The sequence below is a fragment of the Dermacentor albipictus genome, chromosome 9 (genome assembly GCF_038994185.2).
Source record: "Dermacentor albipictus isolate Rhodes 1998 colony chromosome 9, USDA_Dalb.pri_finalv2, whole genome shotgun sequence".
Lineage (NCBI taxonomy): Eukaryota > Metazoa > Arthropoda > Arachnida > Ixodida > Ixodidae > Dermacentor > Dermacentor albipictus.
In genome coordinates, this window is record NC_091829.1 from 131,517,210 (window position 1) to 131,538,461 (window position 21,252).

General features: G+C 46.5%; 1 protein-coding gene across 4 annotated transcripts in view; it reads right to left on the reverse strand.

Annotated features, from left to right (window-relative positions):
* Nucleotides 1-21,252, reverse strand: part of LOC139049684 (transcriptional activator Myb-like) — a 343,827-nt gene that overhangs the window by 252,093 nt on the left and 70,482 nt on the right. For all 4 annotated transcript variants that reach the window (XM_070525392.1, XM_070525393.1, XM_070525391.1 and 1 more), the window contains exons 2-3: nucleotides 13,947-14,283; nucleotides 9,723-9,826 (exon numbers count right to left, since the gene is read on the reverse strand). In XM_070525392.1, the coding sequence (XP_070381493.1) occupies nucleotides 9,723-9,826; nucleotides 13,947-14,283 (441 nt within the window). The remainder of the gene's footprint in view (nucleotides 1-9,722; nucleotides 9,827-13,946; nucleotides 14,284-21,252) is intronic.

The following is a 21,252-nucleotide window of genomic DNA, read 5'->3' on the forward strand; positions in this document are numbered from 1 at the left end:
CGTAAACAGAACAGCGTGAAACGGTGAATTCATGATTTCTTCAAGCCTAGTGGCGAGCCCTAATAAGTGCATGGAAATAAAGGATTTCATTTTTTTCCCCTTAATCTGCTTTTTCGGACACCTGTTTATTCGGACATTTTCGCAGTCCCCGTGAGGTGCGAATTAACGGTCCGCAACTGTAGTGCCTGTAGATTTTTAATTTGTGGTAGCAATCACAAGAAACATCCATTCTGCATTAGTGTGTCTGATACTTCTAAAGATAACCGCAGACGCATTTTATAAATACATCTTTCTTTAATGTGTCGGCAGTGTGCATGAAGTCCCTGGAAATTCGCTTCACCAACAAACTATACGGAGAAATGAGAGAAATGAAACTATGATGGTTTATAAGTGTGATAGCAATTATATTGTTATGTAGTAGTGACGGTAAAGAACACAGTAGCGAAACTGTGACTGAAGAAACTAATTTTCATTGGGCAAACCTGTGCCCTCAAGAACAGGCTACACTCAAAGAACGATAGCGGTGAACACAGTTGGCAATCGGCGAAAATCTGATATGCCAGCCAAGTGCGTTGGCTTTTATACATGAGTCATCGAAGGTTCCAGAGTAATTGCTGGTGCCCATGTATCTCCAAGAAAGTTCTACACCATTCGCGTCGCACATGCAATCAGATTACAGAAGCTTCAGTGACGAAAGAGAACGGATAGAACCATTGATAACATTCCAGTAAGTTCCAATCGTGCGGGCACGACTTGCACCGAGTGATAACTTGAAGTTGTAAGTGGTTAAAATGCAGTACCCAAGAAACGGATAAATAAGTACAGGTGTCAATATGGACACACCAGGTGCACTTCTGTCATCGTTGGCATCACCGTGGTGTTCTGTATAAAGTCCAAGGATGTTAACACTGTTGCTGCGTGCCGTATGCTATGTGTGCGAGTGAAATCGTGCAAGGATGAGCCAAGGATGGTAACTCAATCTCATGTTCGCAAGGCACCGGGGGAAGGGGAAGAGAGGGTGGGTTCCACTCCGGCAGCTGCTGTATATGGCAGTCGCCCAGGCCCTATCTTGAAAGCGATTTCCGATGGGGACAGTGCATGTGCGAGTGATGATAGCTTCGTGTGCGCTGTGCTTCCAATGCTTAGTTCACGTTGAAACGAGAGGTAGCACAAAGCTCACATCCCTCACTGTGGCTGTCGCGCTTCTTCACTCGAGCGCTGAGACAGCATGTGCACGCGGAGCTCAAGTGGCGGGTTCACAATTGCATGTGTGCGTGACACCATGTGTGTTAATTTAGTAAGCAAATGTTTACCAGTTTACGCGACCAATAAAAATGCTATCCTTACTTTGTATAGCTGTCTACTAATTTGCAATCGCAATCGATGCTTCACCTTTCGGGTGAAACTGCGACATTTTCTGAAAGCCATTTGCACATCATAGACCAGGGCGATTCCAAAGCATCTAATGCTTACCTTCTGGCATAACACAAAACTATTCCAACCTGTTTTTATTACAAATCCGCCACTATCCTTCGTGATAGGTTGAAATGGTGTAGGCCTTCTCCATATGGGCATAAAAACAGATTGGAATAGTTTTACACTATACCGATCCTCTAGACAGACGGTCACCAGCTGAAACCACTCCAGCCTGCCTCATCCTACTTTTTGGTGTTTCGCTTCCTAGCTAGAGAGCACTGCGCCGCTCTACCCGCTCAATTGTATTCTAGTACACTCGAAATACTGCCACCCTAGATGTTCGGACAGCAACGACGACAGTCAGGAGTAACAGCGTGCCGCGCCGGCCACTTGCCGGAAAGTCCAGTGGTTTAAGAGCGAAGGATACGAGAAACTAACGTCTACTCCAGTGTTATAAGCACGAAAATTATGAGAAACTACGTGAGAGCCGCAATCGCGCAGGATGTGCTCTACGTACTCTACTCTTTCTGAAAACAAATCCGCTCACTGTTCGCGGCCACTGCCGGAGCACACGTGCCAAAGCCATTCTGGCACTGAGTGGCGCAATTTCGCTCAATTTTCTGTGTTTGGCACAGTTTGGCGCGGGAATTTGCAACTTATTGCGCCTATTGGGTGAAACTTATTGGGTGAAAGACAAGAGACAGACTCTTAGAGCAGACGAGGAGGAGACTAAAAGCTTTATACAGTATGTAAAATATAGCAGGTAAAAGCATAAAGTAGCGGAGCCGAAGGGTGCACCAGACAGACGGTGCGGCTGGTGACGACTCTCTCCGTAACAACTGGCCGGCTCTGCCTTAAATCCCTTTGGGTGTCCCATCATCAGCAGGACGAGGCATGACCGGTGCTGACGTCAACCACGTCACTTTCCTCTTTCGTCGAAGGAGAAGCCCAAGCTGCATAAAACCGATCACCACAGCAAGGGTCAGCAGTTTGGTGGAATTTTGAAGGCTGCCAGTGGATTCGTCTGGGGGCACACAGCACGACTCCTCGCTTCAACCTACGGAAAGGGTTTGGCAGTTTTCTGGAACTTTGCAGGTTCTCACCAAGGACAACCACTTCAGAAGAACAAGGTGGGGAGGGGGAAGCACCGGTGGCCACGATGTAGGCACGCAGGGTGGCACAAGAATGTGCAATACAAGATGTAGTGTGCCTACAAGATGTAGTCACACAGGGTGGCACTGTTCAGCTTATTAATAAGCGAAAAGTTTCGTCTTCAGTAGTTATTCAATTTCATCATCACCATCAGCCTGGTTACGCCCACTGCAGGGCAAAGGCCTCTCCCATACTTCTCCAACAACCCCGGTCATGTACTAATTGTGGTCATGTCATCCCTGCAAACTTCTTAATCTCATCCGCCCACCTAACTTTCTGCCGCACACTGCTACGCTTCCCTTCCCTTGGAATCCAGTCCGTAACCCTTAGTGACCATCGGTTATCTTCCCTCCTCATTACATGTCCTGCCCATGCCCATTTCTTTTTCTTGCTTTCAAATCAGATATCATTAACTCGCGTTTGTTCCCTCACTCAATCTGCTCTTTTCTTATCCCATAATGTTACACCCATTATTTTTCTCTCCGTAGCTCGTTGCGTCGTCCTCAATTTAAGCAGGACCCTTTTCGTAAGCCTCGAGGTTTCTGCCCCGTACGTGAGTACTGGTAAGACACATCTGTCATATACTTTTCTCTAGAGGGATAATGGCAACCTGCTGTTCATGATCAGAGAATGCCCGCCAAAGGCACTCCAGCCCATTCTTATTCTTCTGATTATTCCCGTCTCATGATCCAGATCCGCAGTCACTACCTGTCGTAAGTAGATGTATTCCCTTACCACTTCCAGTGCCTCGCTACCTATCTTAAACTGCTGTTCTCTTCCAAAACGGTTAAACTTTACTTTAGTTTTTTGCAAATTAATTTTTAGACCCACCCTTCGGCTTTGCCTCTCCAGGTCAGTGAGCATGCATTGCAGTTGGTCCCCCGAGTTAATAAGCAAGGCAATATTGACACGTGTACATTTTGATCTTTCCCGGGTGACCATGTTTCATCATCATCATCATCAGCCTGGTTACGCCCACTGCAGGGCAAAGGCCTCTCCCATACTTCTCCAACGACCGCGGTCATGTATTAATTGTGGCCATGCCGTCCCTGCAAACTTCTTAATCTCATCCACCCACCTAACTTTCTGCCGCCCCCTGCTACGCTTCCCTTCCCTTGGGATCCAGTCCGTAACCCTTAATGACCATCGGTTATCCTCCCTCCTCATTACATGTCCTGCCTATGCCCATTTCTTTTATGCGAAGCATATTACGAGAGCTCAACCCAGCTCCTCAGGCGCGGCGGTGTCGCCTTCAATACCACGTGACATCGTGACGTCACGACAGAGGAGAACTGGGGCTCCAACTCGCACCGTCGCTCGCGGCGTCGCGGCGGTATATAAGCAGCTGCGCTTGCCTCTGCTAGACACTCACGAGGTGAGATGCCTCCTGGAGACAGAGCTGCCCGTTGGAATGAGAAGCGAAGGTTGCGGCGTGCTACAGAGACTGTTTCTAGGTGGCTTTGGCTCAACTCTTGCAAGATGGGCTGGGTGGGAATCGAACCAGGGTCTCCGGAGTGTGAGACGGAGACGCTACCACTGAGCCACGAGTACGATGCTTCAAAGCGGTACAAAAGCGCCTCTAGTGAATGCGGTGTTGCCTTAGAAACGAGCTGTTTCTAAGTCTCAGGCGTGCGTCGCTTGCTCAGGCGCACATTTCGTTGCCGCGCCGAACGCTACGTTGCTCGACGCTCACCGCGTCCAATGCGGGGCGCGTAGTCGCTGCGCTGTAGCCCATTGTCTTACACCCCTTGGCGGGTCGACGGGAACGCTGTCGCGTTCCACTCTTGAAGGCGAAGCAGAGTAACGCACGAGTTGTTTCTTCGTCTAGCCGAACCAAATATAGCCAAGCAACAGCAGTTCACCAGGCTAAGCAGTGGTTCAACAACTAAAATAAAGGCTAGTATGCTTCGCATCCTGGGCTTAACCTTAGCTAAGCCACAGCCTTTTTTTTTCTTGATTTCAACTAAGATGTCATTAACTCGCGTTTGTTCCCTCACCCAATCTGCTCTTTTCTTATCCCTTAACGTTACACCTATCATTCTTCTTTCCATAGCTCGTTGCGTCCTCCTCAATTTGAGTAGAACCCTTTTCGTAAGCCTCCAGGTTTCTGCCCCGTAGGTGAGTACTGGTAAGACGCAGCTATTACACACTTTCCTCTTGAGGGATAATGGCAACCTGCTGTTCATGATCTGAGAATGCCTGCCAAACGCACCCCAGCCCATTCTTATTCTTCCGATTATTTCTGTCTCATGATCTGGATCTGCCGTCACTACCTGCCCTAAGTAGATGTATTCCCTTACTACTTCCAGTGCCTCGCTGCCTATTGTAAATTGTTGTTCTCTTCCGAGACTGTTAAACATTACTTTAGTTTTCTGCAGATTAATTTTTAAACCCACTCTTCTGCTTTGCCTCTCCAGGTCAGTGAGCATGCATTGCAATTGGTCCCCTGAGTTACTAAGCAAGGCAATATCATCAGCGAATCGCAAGTTACTAAGGTATTCTCCATTAACTTTTATCCCCAATTCTTCCCAATCCAGGTCTCTGAATACCTCCTGTTAACACGCGGTGAATAGCATTGGAGAGATCGTACCTCCCTGTTTGACGCCTTTCTTTATTGGGATTTTGTTGCTTTCTTTATGGAGGACTACGGTGGCTGTGGAGCCGCTATAGATATCTTTCAGTGTTGTTACATACGGCTCGTCTACACCCTGATTCCGCAATGCCTCCATGACTGCTGAGGTTTCGACAGAATCAAACGCTTTCTCGTAATCAATGAAAGCGATATATATAAGGGTTGGTTATATTCCACACATTTCTCTATCACCTGTTTGATAGTGTGAATATGATCTATTGTTGAGTAGCCTTTACGGAATCCTGCCTGGTCCTTTGCTTGACAGAAGTCTAAGGTGTTCCTGATTCTATTTGCGATTACCTTAGTGAATAGTTTGTAGGCAACAGACAGTAAGCTGATCGGCCTATAATTTTTCAAGTCTTTGGCGTCCCCTTTCTTATGGATTAAGATTATGTTAGCGTTCTTCCAAGATTCCGGTACGCTCGAGGTCATGAGGCATTGCGTATACAGGGTGGCCAGTTTCTCTAGAACAATCTGCCCACCATCCTTCAACAAATCTGCTGTTACCTGATCCTCCCCAGCTGCCTTCCCCCTTTGCATAGCTCCCAAGGCTTTCTTTACTTCTTCCAGCGTTACCTGTGGGATTTCGAACTCCTCTAGACTATTCTCTCTTCCATTATCATCTTGGGTGCCACTGGTACTCTATAGAACTCCTCAGCCACTTGAACGATCTCATCCATATTAGTAATGATATTGCCAGCTTTGTATCTTGATGCATACATCTGATTCTTGCCTATTCCTAGTTTTTTTTTCACTGCTTTTAGGCTTCCTCCGTTCCTGAGAGCATGTTAAATTCTATCCCTATTATACTACCTTATCATCAGCTGTCTTACGCTTGTTGATAAACTTCGAAAGTTCTGCCAGTTCTATTCTAGCTGTAGGGTTAGAGGCTTTCACACATTGGCATTTCTTGATCATATATTTCGTCTCCTGCGATAGCTTACTGGTATCCTGTCTAACGGAGTTGCCACTGACTTCTATAGCAGACCCCTTAATGATGCCCATAAGATTATCGTTCATTGCTTCAACAGTAAGGTCTTCTTCCTGTGTTAAAGCCGAATACCTGTTCTGTAGCTTGATCTGGAATTCCTCTATTTTCCCTCTTACCGCTAACTCATTGATCGTCTTCTTATGTACCAGTTTCTTCCGTTCCCTCCTCAAGCCTAGGCTATTTCGAGATCTTACCATCCTATGGTCACTGCAGCGCACCTTGCCAAGCATGTCCACGTCTTGTATGATGCCAGGGTTAGAGCAGGGTATGAGGTCTATTTCATTTCTAGTCTGGTCATTCGGGCTTCTCCACGTCCACTTTCGGCTATCCCGCTTGCGGAAGAAGGTATTCATTATCCCCATATTATTCTGTTCTGCAAAGTGTACTAATAGCTCTCCCCTGCTATTCCTAGTGCCTATGCCGAATTCCCCCACTGCCTTGTCTCCAGCCTGCTTCTTGCCTACCTTGCCACTGAAGTCGCCCATCAGTACAGTGTATTTAGTTTTGACCTTACCTATCGCCGATTCCACGTCTTCATAGAAGCTTTCGACTTCCTGGTCATCATGACTGGATGTGGGGGCGTACACCTGTACGACCTTCAATTTGTATCTCTTATTAAGGTTCACAACAAGACCTGCCACCCTCTCGTTAATGCTATAGAATTCCTGTACACTACCAGCTATTTAGGTTAGGTTAGGGTAGGTTAAATAGATGCGTCTTAAGTTATGCGTCTAATATGATGCTGGTGATGTAGTCGCTACCGCTACCGTATGTTGTTACTTTACACAGTGATGTTGTTTCCAGGACACCACTACTTGGGCCCCGGAAGCCACAAAGGAAAGACCCCGGTGGACGAGGACAACTGCATTGCCAAGCGGCACGACGAGGCATACGAAAGAGTGCAAAGCGACGCAGAGGTGTTTGCAGCCGACCGGACGTCTACGAAGGAGTTTTTCAAGGACTTTATATCAACAGTCAATTGGCACTCTGCCTTGGGCGCAGCCGGCTTGGGTGCAAAGAACGTGGTTGAGGAGCACGTACTAGGCCGCAGTCTCTATGGAATGCCAACCGGACGAAAGCGTGCAAATAATGGGGACCCAAATCCTGCAACACCAAAACGAGCAAACGCCGACGAAATGCCCTCGGAGGAGGTAGCAGACGCCCCCGCAGCACCTGGGGGAGCAGGTGTTGGAAGTAACCATCCGTCTTCATCGGAGCGGGTTCAGCAGATTTTGCGAGTACCTCAGGACCACGGAGTCGTCTCAGTGTTCCACGACAGCAAGATTAGTCAACTAAGGGAGCAGGCTGGCTTCAGGAAAGGATACTTTACAATGATCACATCCATGTCATTAATCAGGTTATCAAGAAATCCGCAGAGTACAATAAGCCTTTCTATATGGCTTTCATAGATTACGAAAAAGCATTTCATTCAGTAGAGATACCAGCAGTCATAGAGGCATTGCGTAATCAAGGAGTACAGAACACTTACGTAAATACCTTGGAAAATATCTACAGAGCTTCCACAGCTACCTTAATTTTACACAAGAAAAGCAGGAAGATACCTATAAAGAAAGGGGTCAGACAGGGAGACACAATCTCTCCAATGCTATTCACTGCGTGCTTAGAAGTACTCAGGCTATTAAACTGGGAAGGCTTAGGAGTAAAGATCGACGGCAAATATCTCAGCAACCTTCGGTTTGCCAATGACATTGTTCTATTCAGCAACACTGCGGACGATTTACAACAAAAGATTGAGGACCTTAACAGGGAGAGTGTAAGAGTAAGGTTGAAGATTAATATGCAGAAGACTAAGATAATGATAAATAACTGGGCAAGGGAAGACGATTTCAATATCGCAAGTCAGCCTCTACAGTCTGTGAAGGAGTACGTTTACCTAGGTCAAATACTCAAAGGGAATCCTCACCATGAGAAGTAAATTCACAGAATAAAAATGGGTTGAATCGCACACGGCAGACATCACGAGGTCCTGACTGGGAGCTTATCGTTATCACTGAAAAGTTAAGTATACAATCAGTGCATTTTACTGGTGCTGACATATGGCGCAGAGACTTAGAGACTAACAAAGAAGCTTGAAAACAAGGTAAGGACCGTGCAAAGAGCGATGGAACGAAGAATGCTGGGCATAAATTTAAGAAACAGAAAGAGAGCAGTTTGGATCAGAGAGCAAAGGGGTATAGACAATGTTCTAATAGGCATTAGGAGAAAAAGATGGCACTGGGCAGGTCATGTAATGCGCAGATTAGATAACCGCTGGACCATAGGGTGACAGAATGGGTACCAAGAGAAGGGAAGCGCAGTAGAGGACGGCAGACGACTAGGGGGTGAGATGAAATTAGGAAATTTGCGGGTGCTAGTTGGAATCGGTTGGTGCAAGACAGCAGTTATTGGAGATCGAAGGTAGAGGCCTACATCTTGCAGTGGACATAAATAAGGTAATGATGATGATAAATAAGCGAACTTAAGCAAGCAAAAAAAGATGCATAAGCAAAATCTTCTGCACATACTCCGATCAATACAAAACTATAAATGCAGTGTTAACAAACGAGCTCATACACCCCACTCCCCCACCCCAAAAAAGGAAAATGATCATGTGTGCAGAGATGGATGGAAATCGGGCCGCATCATGGGCATTCAGAGTTCACAAAACTTGCGTACAGGACTGGCGCAAACGGGAGGCGTTCTAATCTGGCGGCTGCTGCACAGGCACAGCCGCGCGGCCCCTATCTTGAAAGCGATCTGCGATATGGAGACAGTCAACGCATCTAGGCGCACTGCGCTGTGTTGTCGTCACTTAGGCCACGTTGAAGCGAGAGGTCAATTTGTTTGTTTCTGCTACCGCACCTCCTCACTCCAGCATTCTTATAAAGGGTTTCTGCGGTCATTGAGTGGAACATATTCATGTTTGCTTGTGCGCCTGTGACACCATGCTCGTTAATTTATTTAGTAAACGAAAGCTTAAAGGTTTATTGGGCCGATAAAACTACTATCCTTACTTTCCATATAGCTGTCCACTAATTTACTATCGCAATCGATGCTTCACCTTTCGGGCAAAAGTGCAACTTTTTTATTTATCGCAGCTTTAGTGCATTAGGAGTAAATCTTTGTTTTTCCAAATCAGAGAATGTTGTATTTCTGAATGAAAGAATAAGGTGCACAATATTGCAAAGGACTTTTCTTTCTTTTAAGTCACGGCAAATTGGTGCACGTTACAAGCGAGGGCGCGCTAGAACCGAATAAATACAGTAGTTAGGTTCGACTGTATTCTCATCTTTTGTCTTCTTCTGAACTGTCACAAACATTCTCTTGGTTCGACTTCTGCTTTAGGCCCTAACCGTCCATGGTAATGCCAGCTGTCATGGCAAGGCAATTATAGGAGTTGTCAGGTTGTAAATCTTGGCAAAGCCGGTCTACAGAAAAATGAAACTGTTGCACACGCAGACTGGCGACCTCTGGCACCGACACGGTCATTCGTCACCAGCCACTGCCTACCCTGCCCAAGTGCGCACCCACCTCTCGCGGCACTGCTTGCCAATGCGTCCCTTCAGGTGCTTGGCAATCAGGGTCCACTTCTTGGGGCCATACTTCTGCACCAGCTGCACCACTTTGTCATCCTCCTGCACACAAACCTGTGCATCAGCGTGGTTATTTCACAACAACAAAACACTTGGGGCTCATTCACAACAGCGCTCGTTGCATGACCGACCGCAACTGGCAACCAAGAAGCGACTAACAGTGATCAATGTTCACGATCAATGCGACCAGACAGATTGGCATTAATCACAAGATTTTGATGTTGCGCGTTCGTTGGAAGACCGACTGACGCTGTTCCCGCTATGGCTCACGTCTGCCAATGCCACCGTAGCCATGCAAGAAAGCACGATTGGTTTTCAAGCTTTGCGATTGTGGTCATGCAAACAAAATATCAAGCTGCGAGCAACTGACTCGAAACAGTCAGAATTGATAGTTGGGCGAGTTGGCATGAATTCATAGTGAAATATTTAGCACACACAATCGACAAGGACACAGCGAAGGGGTACACACAAAGTCGTGTGTCCCCCTTCAATGTGTCCTTGTCGATTGTGCACGCTAAATATTTCGCTATCAAAACAGCCACTTTTCGATCAAAGCAACCATTTGAGGTTGTGCTTGCAACTACCGTATTTACTCGCATAATGATCGCACTCGCGTAATGATCGCACCCCTGAATTGTGTCGTCAAAATTCGACTTTTTTTATTTCCCGTGTAATGATCGCACCCCGAACTTGCCGCAGCGATATGTCGTGTGCCAAGTCTAGCTAATAATGATCGCGCTTACAATCTGTCGAATGCTACGCCAACGACTCGTCTGCACGCACCCAACATTCTTAAGCAGATGCCTCATTTCATTACTTTCATCACTTTCCGATCTTCCATGACAAAAAGAAGTACAACCAAACTTGCCTTTATTATGGGTAGGCTTTATAATGGTTGTGGTCAACAAAAGCAAAAGAGGCGCCTTTCGATTCTTTTCATCTGCACTCGTGAGCACGCAACAAGTCGCGCGCGGCAATGATAGTAGCCTCGTTTACACGGATACGTTAAATGTGTACCCTATTCATACACCGACGCTTGTAACACAGCTAAGATATTCGCCCACCTTTAGCGGAAACGTGCCGTGTTAGGATAGTAGTGAAGACAGATGCCGCAGTTTCCGCAGCACACCGGCCATGCGTTTCTGTCACTATCAGCTAAGTGCGCCCGTCTGTTTCTGTCCCCTCAAAGTGGACATGGCTACGTTATTGCCGCAGACTTGTTGATATTAACGATATTATTCATCACTGATACGGAAGAAACTGTTTCAATGCACGTAATGTACTCACGAGAAGAAAAAAAAAATCGCGTTCGGCGCATTCGGCTTGCTCCGCCGGCCGCCATTTTTGTTTTGGTGTCCCGCACCCGCATCCCGCAGCAAACGCGGGACGAAAAAAAATTTTTTTTAGCGGGAAATTTAACCCGCGTAATGATCGCACCCCTGAATTTGCGTCAATTTTTCTGGCGAAAAAAGTGCGATCATTATGCGAGTAAATACGGTAACTTTGTCACGCGACCTCTGCATATTGCCAGTACGAATGAGCCATTATGTGCATCAACTGAAAAAGCCACTGTGATATATCTTGCTCGTTTCCAAAGTTTTTGCTGCTTGTGCCTTCCTTTACATGGTATATAGCACTTGTTTGGGTGCAAGTTCACAAACGTGTCTATCATTGCAATGTATGCAACACACATTACTTGATCTCAAAACTGTTACGGTTGGCATGTAACATCCTGTGCGAAAACGATGGTCGAAAGACCATGCCTAATCGTAACAGAGAATTGATCCCTAATTTTCTATGTGTGTCTCGGGTGGTTGCCGGTCTGGCTGGCGCCCCACAGTGATTACGGGCCCCTTTGTGTGTTTGCGTGACAGGAGGGAGGGCCGCCTTCCGCGAACTGTGCGACTCAAGGGGACTCCTTTCCGCGAACCAAAGTGGACCCACAGGTTGCCACCAGCAGAGGCAAACACACGCAACGTCGCCCGGGAGAGAGGGAGCAGCTGCCCATCACCGACCAGACTCAGTACATATCACGTGACGTTGACGTCGGCAAAATCCCGCCTATGATTTTAGCAGGCCTATTTAAAGGGGTGGAGACAGGAAAATGTTCGTTCATGTTTTCTTCGATTCAAGCGTTGCGTACTGCTTCAGGAAGCACGATACACACCGCGGGATTCATATATACCCAATAAATAATTTAATACTAGCATTATTATACCAATCGATTTCAGTTTCTGGGTTTCGGGTGATGCTGTGACGTCGTAGGAGAGGAAACCCAACACGGCTTGGTCACGTGAATCACAAGAAATAGTGACGTAAAACTATACTGCGTAGTCCGCTCGCGTATAAAGCATTCTCTGCTAGCAGAGGTAAACAATTGGCGACTCGAAGTGCATATCGCGATCATTATAATTATTGCGAAGAGCGACAACAACGGTAAGAAAATATTGCGGCTTGTGCGAGTCGGTGATTCATTCTGAAGCGCCGTCAGTTTTAGCTTTGAAGTGAACAGGAAAAGGCCTAGCTACGATATTGGCACCGATGAACGTGACCACGGTGTCACGCACCAGTGCCAGCAGAGTGACCACTTCTCTGACTTCTCAGTGTTGCCTCTGATACGGCCGCTTCGCCGTACGGATTCTGGACGAATGGGTCCCGGTCCCAGCCTCTCTACGGCAAGGAAATCTCGCCATTCGCGAGCAAAGTGGCTGTCGCACTGCTGCCCGTGAATGGCAAACAGCGTGCGACGAGTTGCCGTGCCGGTAACGTGTACGAGCGTGTACGGGCGGTAATGTATACGCGGACGTTGAGAAACGCCAAGCAAACGAGAGACCGCTCCAAGCTGCCGAACTATGCAACTCGCAGATGCTACGTCAACTGCTCTCCACTACAGCATTGTGCATGTCTCGGTTAGCCAGGGGCCAGGGTTAGCTTGGTAACAGTGTTCTAGAAGCCTGTAGCGTAGAGAAAGGATATTTAGAATGACTGCAGCCTGTCGAAAACGCCAGGCTACCCAGTAGTAACGCTGGTCAAGGCTTCAAGTAACTTGCGTCCCAACAAAACTCCATCATAAGAGGGTATTGTCACATGCTTATCTCAATCTTCAACTCCAAACAGGAACCGAATTTACCAAATTCTAACGTGCCCCTGTATCTAATATGCATCCAATTTATAAAAGAAAGATATAACACACCTCTACGTCTGTGATCAAAAAAAGAAACGGGACTCGCAAAATTAATCTATACGGAAGTGCTTTGTAGCTGTCAATGGACCACAGCAGGTTGTCTTTTGTGCCGTACAGGATTGCAGCCCAGGCCTTGACTTGCTGCTCATATGGGAGACGAAGGCGGCACTTTCAACAGTGATTAAATTTTTCGACCAGGACAGGTTATTTTCTGCAGCTTGCACAAGGAAGCCATTCGCGGATAAATAATTTCACCCTGATCCGACTTGATCACGATCGAAGGTGCACCACGTGGCGCCCGTATTAGCCACCACTTTGTCCAGCGATCGACCTTCAGGGTATTGCTGCTTCGTGAAGGTGTGGCTGCCACTTATAGGCAACTCACTATGCAGCGCATGAACACAATCTTCAACAGGCTACTATTCATTGACCGTCCAACCACCCACAGCAACCTTCACAAAAACATGCTCTGCTGCCATTGTGATGGCGATGATGTTGCCTCTGATGATTGGTTGTTGCAAACGCCGCACATGCAGTTTTGGTTTCGTATCTGATTGTAATGCCCAGGCAATTTTAGGAGCAATTTCTCAAAATAGAGGCCCAATAGATTTGGGTTAATAAGATAACAATTGAGCTTTCACTCTGATGTGCTCACAAATCATTTAGAAAGTGGTACCAAAATCCAAGTATATTACACACCAAGGAGAATGCTGCAACAATGCTGGTGATGTCAACCTTCTTACATGGCAAATTTTCATTTCTTCCTAGCTATCACAAAGAACTAGCCAGTAGGAATTCCTTCTCTAGACCAGTCTACATGTATGGCTCGATCATCGGCTACAAGACGGCCATTTGTGCTATCTACACTCGCATCAGACTTGTCTTGAACCGTTTCAGTGTTTGTAAGAAAGCCTGTCCAAGTGTGTTAAAAGCCACAGGGCTCTTGGGTGGAATGACCCGAAGTGGCAGCAACCTCACCTCTTTGGACCACGAGCCCTTGACAAGTTCGGGGTTGACAACCTTGTGCCAGCGCTGCTGGCACTGGACATCGCTGCGGTCCGAGAAGCAACGTGCCACAGCGGCCCAGTCGTGCGTGCCTAGGGCCTGGACACTACGCTTGAGGCGCTCGTCCTCCTCTTTGTCCCAGCGACCTCTGTTGAGGGGCTTCTGGCCGCCGCCACTGCCCCGGCGCGCTGGTGCCGCCGTGGTGGCGCGCTCCTGCTGCTGGCCGCGGGATCGGCACGACGACGACGAACTGCTGCTGCTGCTGCTGTCGTCGTCCTCGTCATCCGAGCTGCACGGCTCCTGCTTTACCCTGCACAGTCGTCAAGTGAGCGTCACTCAACATGGCAACAGAGCAGCCACAGGGCCAATGCTCTGTCGTCCGCTCCAAAACACATTCTACATCTTGTTCTGCACACTCAGGCACTAGTTATGCAAAACCATCAGTTTTTTACTACTAACAGTATGGGCAGTTTTTTAAACTATTGATAGTGTAAAACAGACTACAGATTGTATTACAATATTTCACCATGAAGCAATCGAGGCGTGAGGGTCGCGCATCCCCACAGGTGTCAGCGCGCACAAGCAAGCACAAGCGCACAAACATCACGCTTGATGAGCATGGGCCCTCGCTGTCAAAGCGATCGTGTGAGCAAGCGCAGCAGCAGCAGCGAACGAAGTGACCTTCGTACCACCTACCGCTTCAACCCCGGAGCAGCTAGAACACAGTGCACACAAAGCTACCAGCCATCTGCGGATCCCTTTTAAGATATGTGCACGCGACCGCGTGTGGCCATGCAATGTTTGCACTTGGCCACGGAGTAGAAGCCGTCACCACTCCCAACCGCGCCGCCTCTTCGCTTTCTTCGCAAGATTGAGCTGCAATCGCCAGTTCCCTGTGGGAATGTTTACACATTTATACGGCCTATGAAACTACTATCCTTACTTCATATAGCTGTCTACTAATTTGCTATCGCAATCGATGCTTCCCCTTTCGGGCGAAGCTGCAACTTTTTTTTTTTTTAGCCAATTCTACATGGCTAGACCAGGTCAATTCCAAAGAACCTGATGCTTAACTTTCTGGTATAACGCAAAAGCATTCAAATATGTTTTTATTACAAATCCGCCACTACCCTTCATCATGGGTTGAAATGGCGCAGGCCTTCCCCATATGGGCATAAACACAGACTGGAATAGTTTTACGCTATACCGATCCTCTGGACAGAGACGCCCACCCACTGAACCTACTGCAGCACACCTCAGCCTACTTTTCTTGTTTTGTGCCTCAGCTAGGGCACCGCTCGGTCCACTTTCTAGTACACTCAAAATACAGCCGCCCGTTCCCACAGCAGTGATGACAGCCGGGAGTGGCTGCACCGGCCACTTGCGAGAAGTCCAGAGGTTTAAGCATAGAGAAAGGGATTCAGCAAGAGCGGACACTCCCATAGAGTCCAGCAGCCGAATTGACTGCAGCGCACAAAGTGGATAGAATTAACATCTCTCGTTTTCGGTTTTGGGTGCGCATTTTGAACACCAGCTTAATCGCATGGCATTCCTTTTTATTTTTCGCTTCTACTGCTAAACAGTGCGTGGCCTTGGCGTGGAATCATTTTATTATTTAGTAAAAATGACTGTTAACAATCTTTACAAGCCTAAATTGCAAGTGGCACGAAATTGCAAGTGGCACGAAATCTGTGCCACTTGCAATTTCATAAATGCAAGATGTCTTCTGAAATGATGAAATGTTTATTTTGCTTTATATAAATGCTCGTTCCGGTCTTTTTGTGCACTCGTCAAAAGTTGTAACACCAGGTAAGCAGCAGTCCCTGCCATACAAAGCTTCACCACATGTCATCAGCTGAAAAAAGGTAAATTACAAGCATGTATCATTTTGGTATATTGACCTAACAGGAATATTGCACATAGAGGCGAAGCGCGCGTAAATGGTGAATGTGCGGCATTACAGATAAACTCACTTTTACATACATCTTTTAGTAAGCAGATTTCCCCCAAACAATACCATAAAATATGAAGGAAACATCTGTTTTGCAAGCATATAATACCCTCCCTTCTCGGGTATTATTTCCTGCACTTTAAGAGCATAAATACGCAAGTGACAACGCGTTTCAAAAACAACTTGGCCTCAGTCGACGTGATGGTACGCCAAGTACACAGAGTTGACCACAACACAGGCTTTCAGCCAAACGATGTTAAAAGCTCGCCGAATGCCTTCTAGTCGCACTCAAGACAAATTCGTGGGTGCAAAGCCCGTTTTCCGTCACTCAGAAGACAGAATTGTCAAGTTCTTGGTTTTTGAGCTCCTCGGCGTTATCTTTTACGCGTCCTGCCGGCTCAAGCATCACACTCCTGTGTTATCACTCTTTCCAATCGCTCATTGTGTTTTCAACAAGCGTGAGTACCGAAAGAAGGTATATGTTGTTGCGGGGCCATCGAAGGCGTCATAAACTTGTCCCCCTGAAATTCAGTACACGTCCAACTGTCACCATGGCCGGCTTGCTTTTTTGCTAACTGCTTCACAACCCCAGGCGGGGCGAGCATGCCTCAAAAGTATCACAAAAGGTTACGAAATAATTTACAATAATTTTGGGGGTCAGGGAGGGTGCAACAAACTTGTCCCAGTAAGATTCAGCGCACGCGAAACCGTCACCACAGTCGAGCTGCATTTCGCTAACTGCGTCACTAGCCTCGGTTTAGTGCCGTAAGCCTAAATTCGCTTGAATTGCGTTGCAGAGTGACGAACAAAATTTCTCACCTTGTTGTAGTCAAATAGTGTAGTGGTGCCGTTTCGAAATGCAGAAGGAACGCAAGAAAACGCCAGCAGCCCAACAAAGGGGCTACACCCAAAAAGAGACGGGTCGCCATGGCAAACTATGGCAAACTTCACATGCGCAGCCGGCCTCGCTCGCTTTGGTGGCCAGTCTGTCACATGACATTGCATCAAGGTTGCCAGATAGTCCCAGCAAAAAATAGCCACATGATCTCAAAATGCGCCCAAAAATAGCCAGACCCAAATTTTTTGTGAGCGAAAAGTAGCCAAAAATGTACCCAAAACATTTGACGATGTTCTGCAGGTGTATTATAGACAGTGTAGATGGTGTCGAAATCTCACCGCATATTTCCGGCTCCAAAATTAGTTCCGCCACATGCAACCAGCACAACAATCGGCTCAAGATCTGAATAAAGAATTCTAGTGTGAGCTGACACTCAGACATGAATTTGGGCAACACTTATTTGCCAGGGGCGTAGCCAGGGGGGGGGGGAGAGGCTTATGGGGCTTCAGCCCCCCCTCCCCCGAAATTTTTTCCTGCTGTCCATGCACCGCTGACCAAAGCAACCCCCGGCGCCGGAAATAATTCTGTATTTTGTCTAGAATGTCTTTTTCACGCTCGAAAAGACATTTCACCGCAAACAATGCTATCTCAGGCTCCATTTCGCGGCAACGCCTATGCACCTGGAGTCGCATAACGCAAGGATTCCCATTCGAGCACAAAGTTTCAAGGGCGTTTTGATGGCGAGCGGGCTCGTCGCGGCATACCGCAGAGGCCGCAGAATCTACGGAGCGCGTGGATGTCAAATCTGAAACTTCATGGGTATAAAGTTCTCATAAACTTTTGATGCGAAAGGTGCATGGACATTTCTAAAGTTGTACTTTAGATTTTCAATTGTGGCACTTTGTGGGTTTAATGTTGTTATAAACATTTGACACCAAGGGTTAATTGACTTTTCTAAAATCTTACATTGGAACATGCAACGAGACAAGCCAAATCAGCCCTCTATCAGACAAGTTGACAAAGCACGCAGTGAGGTCCGATGAGACGAAACGTTTTGGTGGTTCATTTGTTCCCGTCATGTCACATAATGAAAAAAAAATTTTTTTTCAACTACGCCAAAGCATCTATGTCAACACACTAAAGCCAGCCAAGGTAACTATGTTATTTAATTTTTCTACTTAGACTTTTAATTGCGAGGACACATTGAGCCTCTTCAATATATATATATATATATATATATATATATATATATATATATATATATATATTCTTTTTTTCGCTCTTTCTTCTTTTTTTTTCCCCTCGCTATTCTACCCGCGGGCTGTCAGAGCCAGTCAGAGCGCATGTGTTTTTCTGGTGTTGCGCCGACCACCGCGCGCCGCACTTCGGTGTGCGTTCGGTTTTCTCTGACAAAGTGGATTTTCGCCTTCCAGAGTTTTAAACACTTTCTGGCTAGCAGACAAGAAAAAGAAACAATGGTCACTTGCCGCCATCACTGTGGGGACTCAACAGATTGCACCGCGTTCGCTTGAACACTACCTCTCCGGAAAGTCTTACCTCACCAGTGTAGGATACCGAGAAGTATGCGTATGGGCTCTTGGTGGACCAAGCGCATCACGTTTTTTTCGATATTCCTAAGGTAGCCAATTTAGGTGCACAAAGTGGGCATTCGATTGTGGTCAACATACTATGCCTTTGTTCATTTCGGTGGCCCCTTCTTCCCTCAAAAGGAAAAAAAAACACATTGTTGCGGCGCAGCGAATTGTCACATGGTGAAAGTTCGATTTTGTTACTTCTTCTTTTGCGGAAAGTAATGGGCCATGGGACGCTTCAGTTAACGGATACTCGTATTATATTATTGCAATAGCAATTATATGGACAATCTAGGCGCATTCCTGCCGCCACCTTCGCCCTCATGTTTCTGATAGTCTAAGGGTGATAACATCGTGACATCGCGTCACATGGTGTATGTGCAAGAGAAAGCATAGGGTGGGGGGTTGGAATACGTGAGCCGACGATGTTGGCTCAGTCTTGTGTGCACAAAAAAAAAAGCGGCAAGCAAGCACGCCGCCTTCTGTCGCACGCTATACACCAGGGGAAGTGGAAGGAGGGTGGTCGGGCATTAGGATTCTGTAATCTGTGAATCTGTGATTGCGCAATATCTTTATTTACCTTGTTTGACACATTATAAGAGTGGCTTTTTGCTTAGATGCGTAGATTTATTGGAGACTTATACGTATATTTAAATATCTTGTTGCAAGGTTGTGTGTATACGTGCAATGAGCTTTGTTTCCAGTGACTTTTTTGCCCTTTATCAAGCTCTATCTTCGCATTTGTATATTCCATTCTATTTTCGCATTTCTAATGTATGAGGGCAAGTCAAATGAAAGTGAGCCAACCCACCCCACGCAATAATGGTTCGGTTCATTATCCGCGAGGCATACGCGTAGCACACAAGCATCTCCCATTTACAAAAGTGACATGCAGGTGTGAGGATAAATGTTCTTTAATGCTGTTATACACTGGGTTGAACATGGTTGTGTGACGTAATGGAAGCTGCAGAAGTTGAGCAACGGGGTGTTCTGAGGTTTTTGACAGCTGAAGGTGTTTCCTCAAAAGAAATTAGTTGCCATAGTGCTGCATGTGTACGTTGAACATTGCATTTCATTGGCCACTATGAAGCGTTGGAGCAAACGGTTCAATGAAGGATGCGAAAGTTGCAAAGACGATCCAAGACCGGGCCAAGTCACCGTGCAATCACCCCCAACACAATTGCAAAGGTTGATGAGCTAATTAGACAAGAACGGAGGATAAGCATTAATGAACTGGTAGAGCGTGCGAGCATCAGCCATGCTTCTGTTCATACCATAATTCATGAACATCTCGGTTATCGGCTCTTGTGTGCGCAATGAATGCCCAAGATTCTGAACCACCGCCAGAAGAAGGTTCTGCGCTGCCTTGACTCATCTGATCTGATATCACAATGAGGGTGATGACTTCTTGTCTGCAATTGTGATCGGGGATGAACCATGGTGCCACTACTACAAGCCTGAAACACTACGGCAAAGCTTACAGTGGAAATATTCAAATTCACCACCCCCAAAGAAAGCAAAACCGTTATTTCCGCCGTAGAGATGTTGTTGACTTTCCTTTTTTCGATCTTCAGGGGCCATTACTGATAGAATTTGCTAAAGCCGGAGAGGCTACCAATAGTTTCCGATATTGTGAAACGCTGGATCGCCTGCGTGTCGCAATCAAAAACAAACAATGTGGAAAAGTGACGAATGGGTTCATCTTGTTCTACGACCTGGATATGGTGTTGGGCTGTTGAGCACGAGGTCGCGGAATCAAATCCCGGCCACGGTGGCCGTATTTCGATGGGGACGAAAGGCAAAAACACCTGTGTACTTAGATTTAGGTGCACGTTAAAGAACCCCGTGTGGTCTAAATTTCTGGAGTCCCCCACTACAGCGTGCCTCATAATCAGAAAGTAGTTTTGCCACGTAAAAACCTATAATTAATTTTTAATTGTATCATGACAATGCCCGTCCCCACATCGCTGATGTGGTTAACACAAAACTGGCAAAGTTGATGTGGGAAACGCTGCAACATCCCTCCATACAGCTGAGACCTGTCACCTTGCGACTTCCACATTTTGGAACAAATGAAAAACAGCTCAAGGGAAAAAGATTCATGTCGGACGATGACGTGAAAGAGTCAGTTGCAGGTTTTTTGAAGCAGCAACCCAAGGAGTTTTATGAGACAGGAATCACCCGACTCGTTAGTGAATGGGACAAATGTCTAAATGTTCATGGAGACTACTATTAAATAAGGTACCCCGTTTGTCATATATTCGCACTGGCTCACTTTCATTTGACTCGCCCTCGTATATGTTGCAGAACAGCTTTATATACGTGCTCTCTGTTGGGACAATAATTTCGGTGCAATTATACGACTGGTGACAGCTGCTCCTGCATAATACACTGGAATAAATGACAGCGTAACTGAGATTTTTCCCTGGCCGTTGCATATGTACAAGAATGTCAACAAGGTTCTTGAATGACAAAGTTTCACTGACATATTTGTCCTCAACTTGTTCATTTCATGGCCTTTACATTTTTCATATCAGCGGCATGAACTGCTTTGATGTTTTCGAACTGATGTAGTTCTAAAGACCGACATGCGGTTTGTCAAGTCATTCTTTCTCAGTGAAACCTGGCTGAACACGCGTTCGACGGCTACATTCGAAACAGACAGTGCAAGTAGGGAAAAAGCAAGCTAGACAGTAGGGAGAACATTAAATTTCAGGCACTGCGTTTTTTTTGCGTTTCTGATGCTTGGCGATACTAGAGCAGAATATTTCATTTTGATGGACAGTCCAAAATACTGTGCTTCGCTGAGCATGCACATAAAGACTCAAACCGTCACGTTTTTCGTTAAAAGCCCCTTGCAGATTTTTTCGGAAAATTACTGAGTAAATAAATTAATGC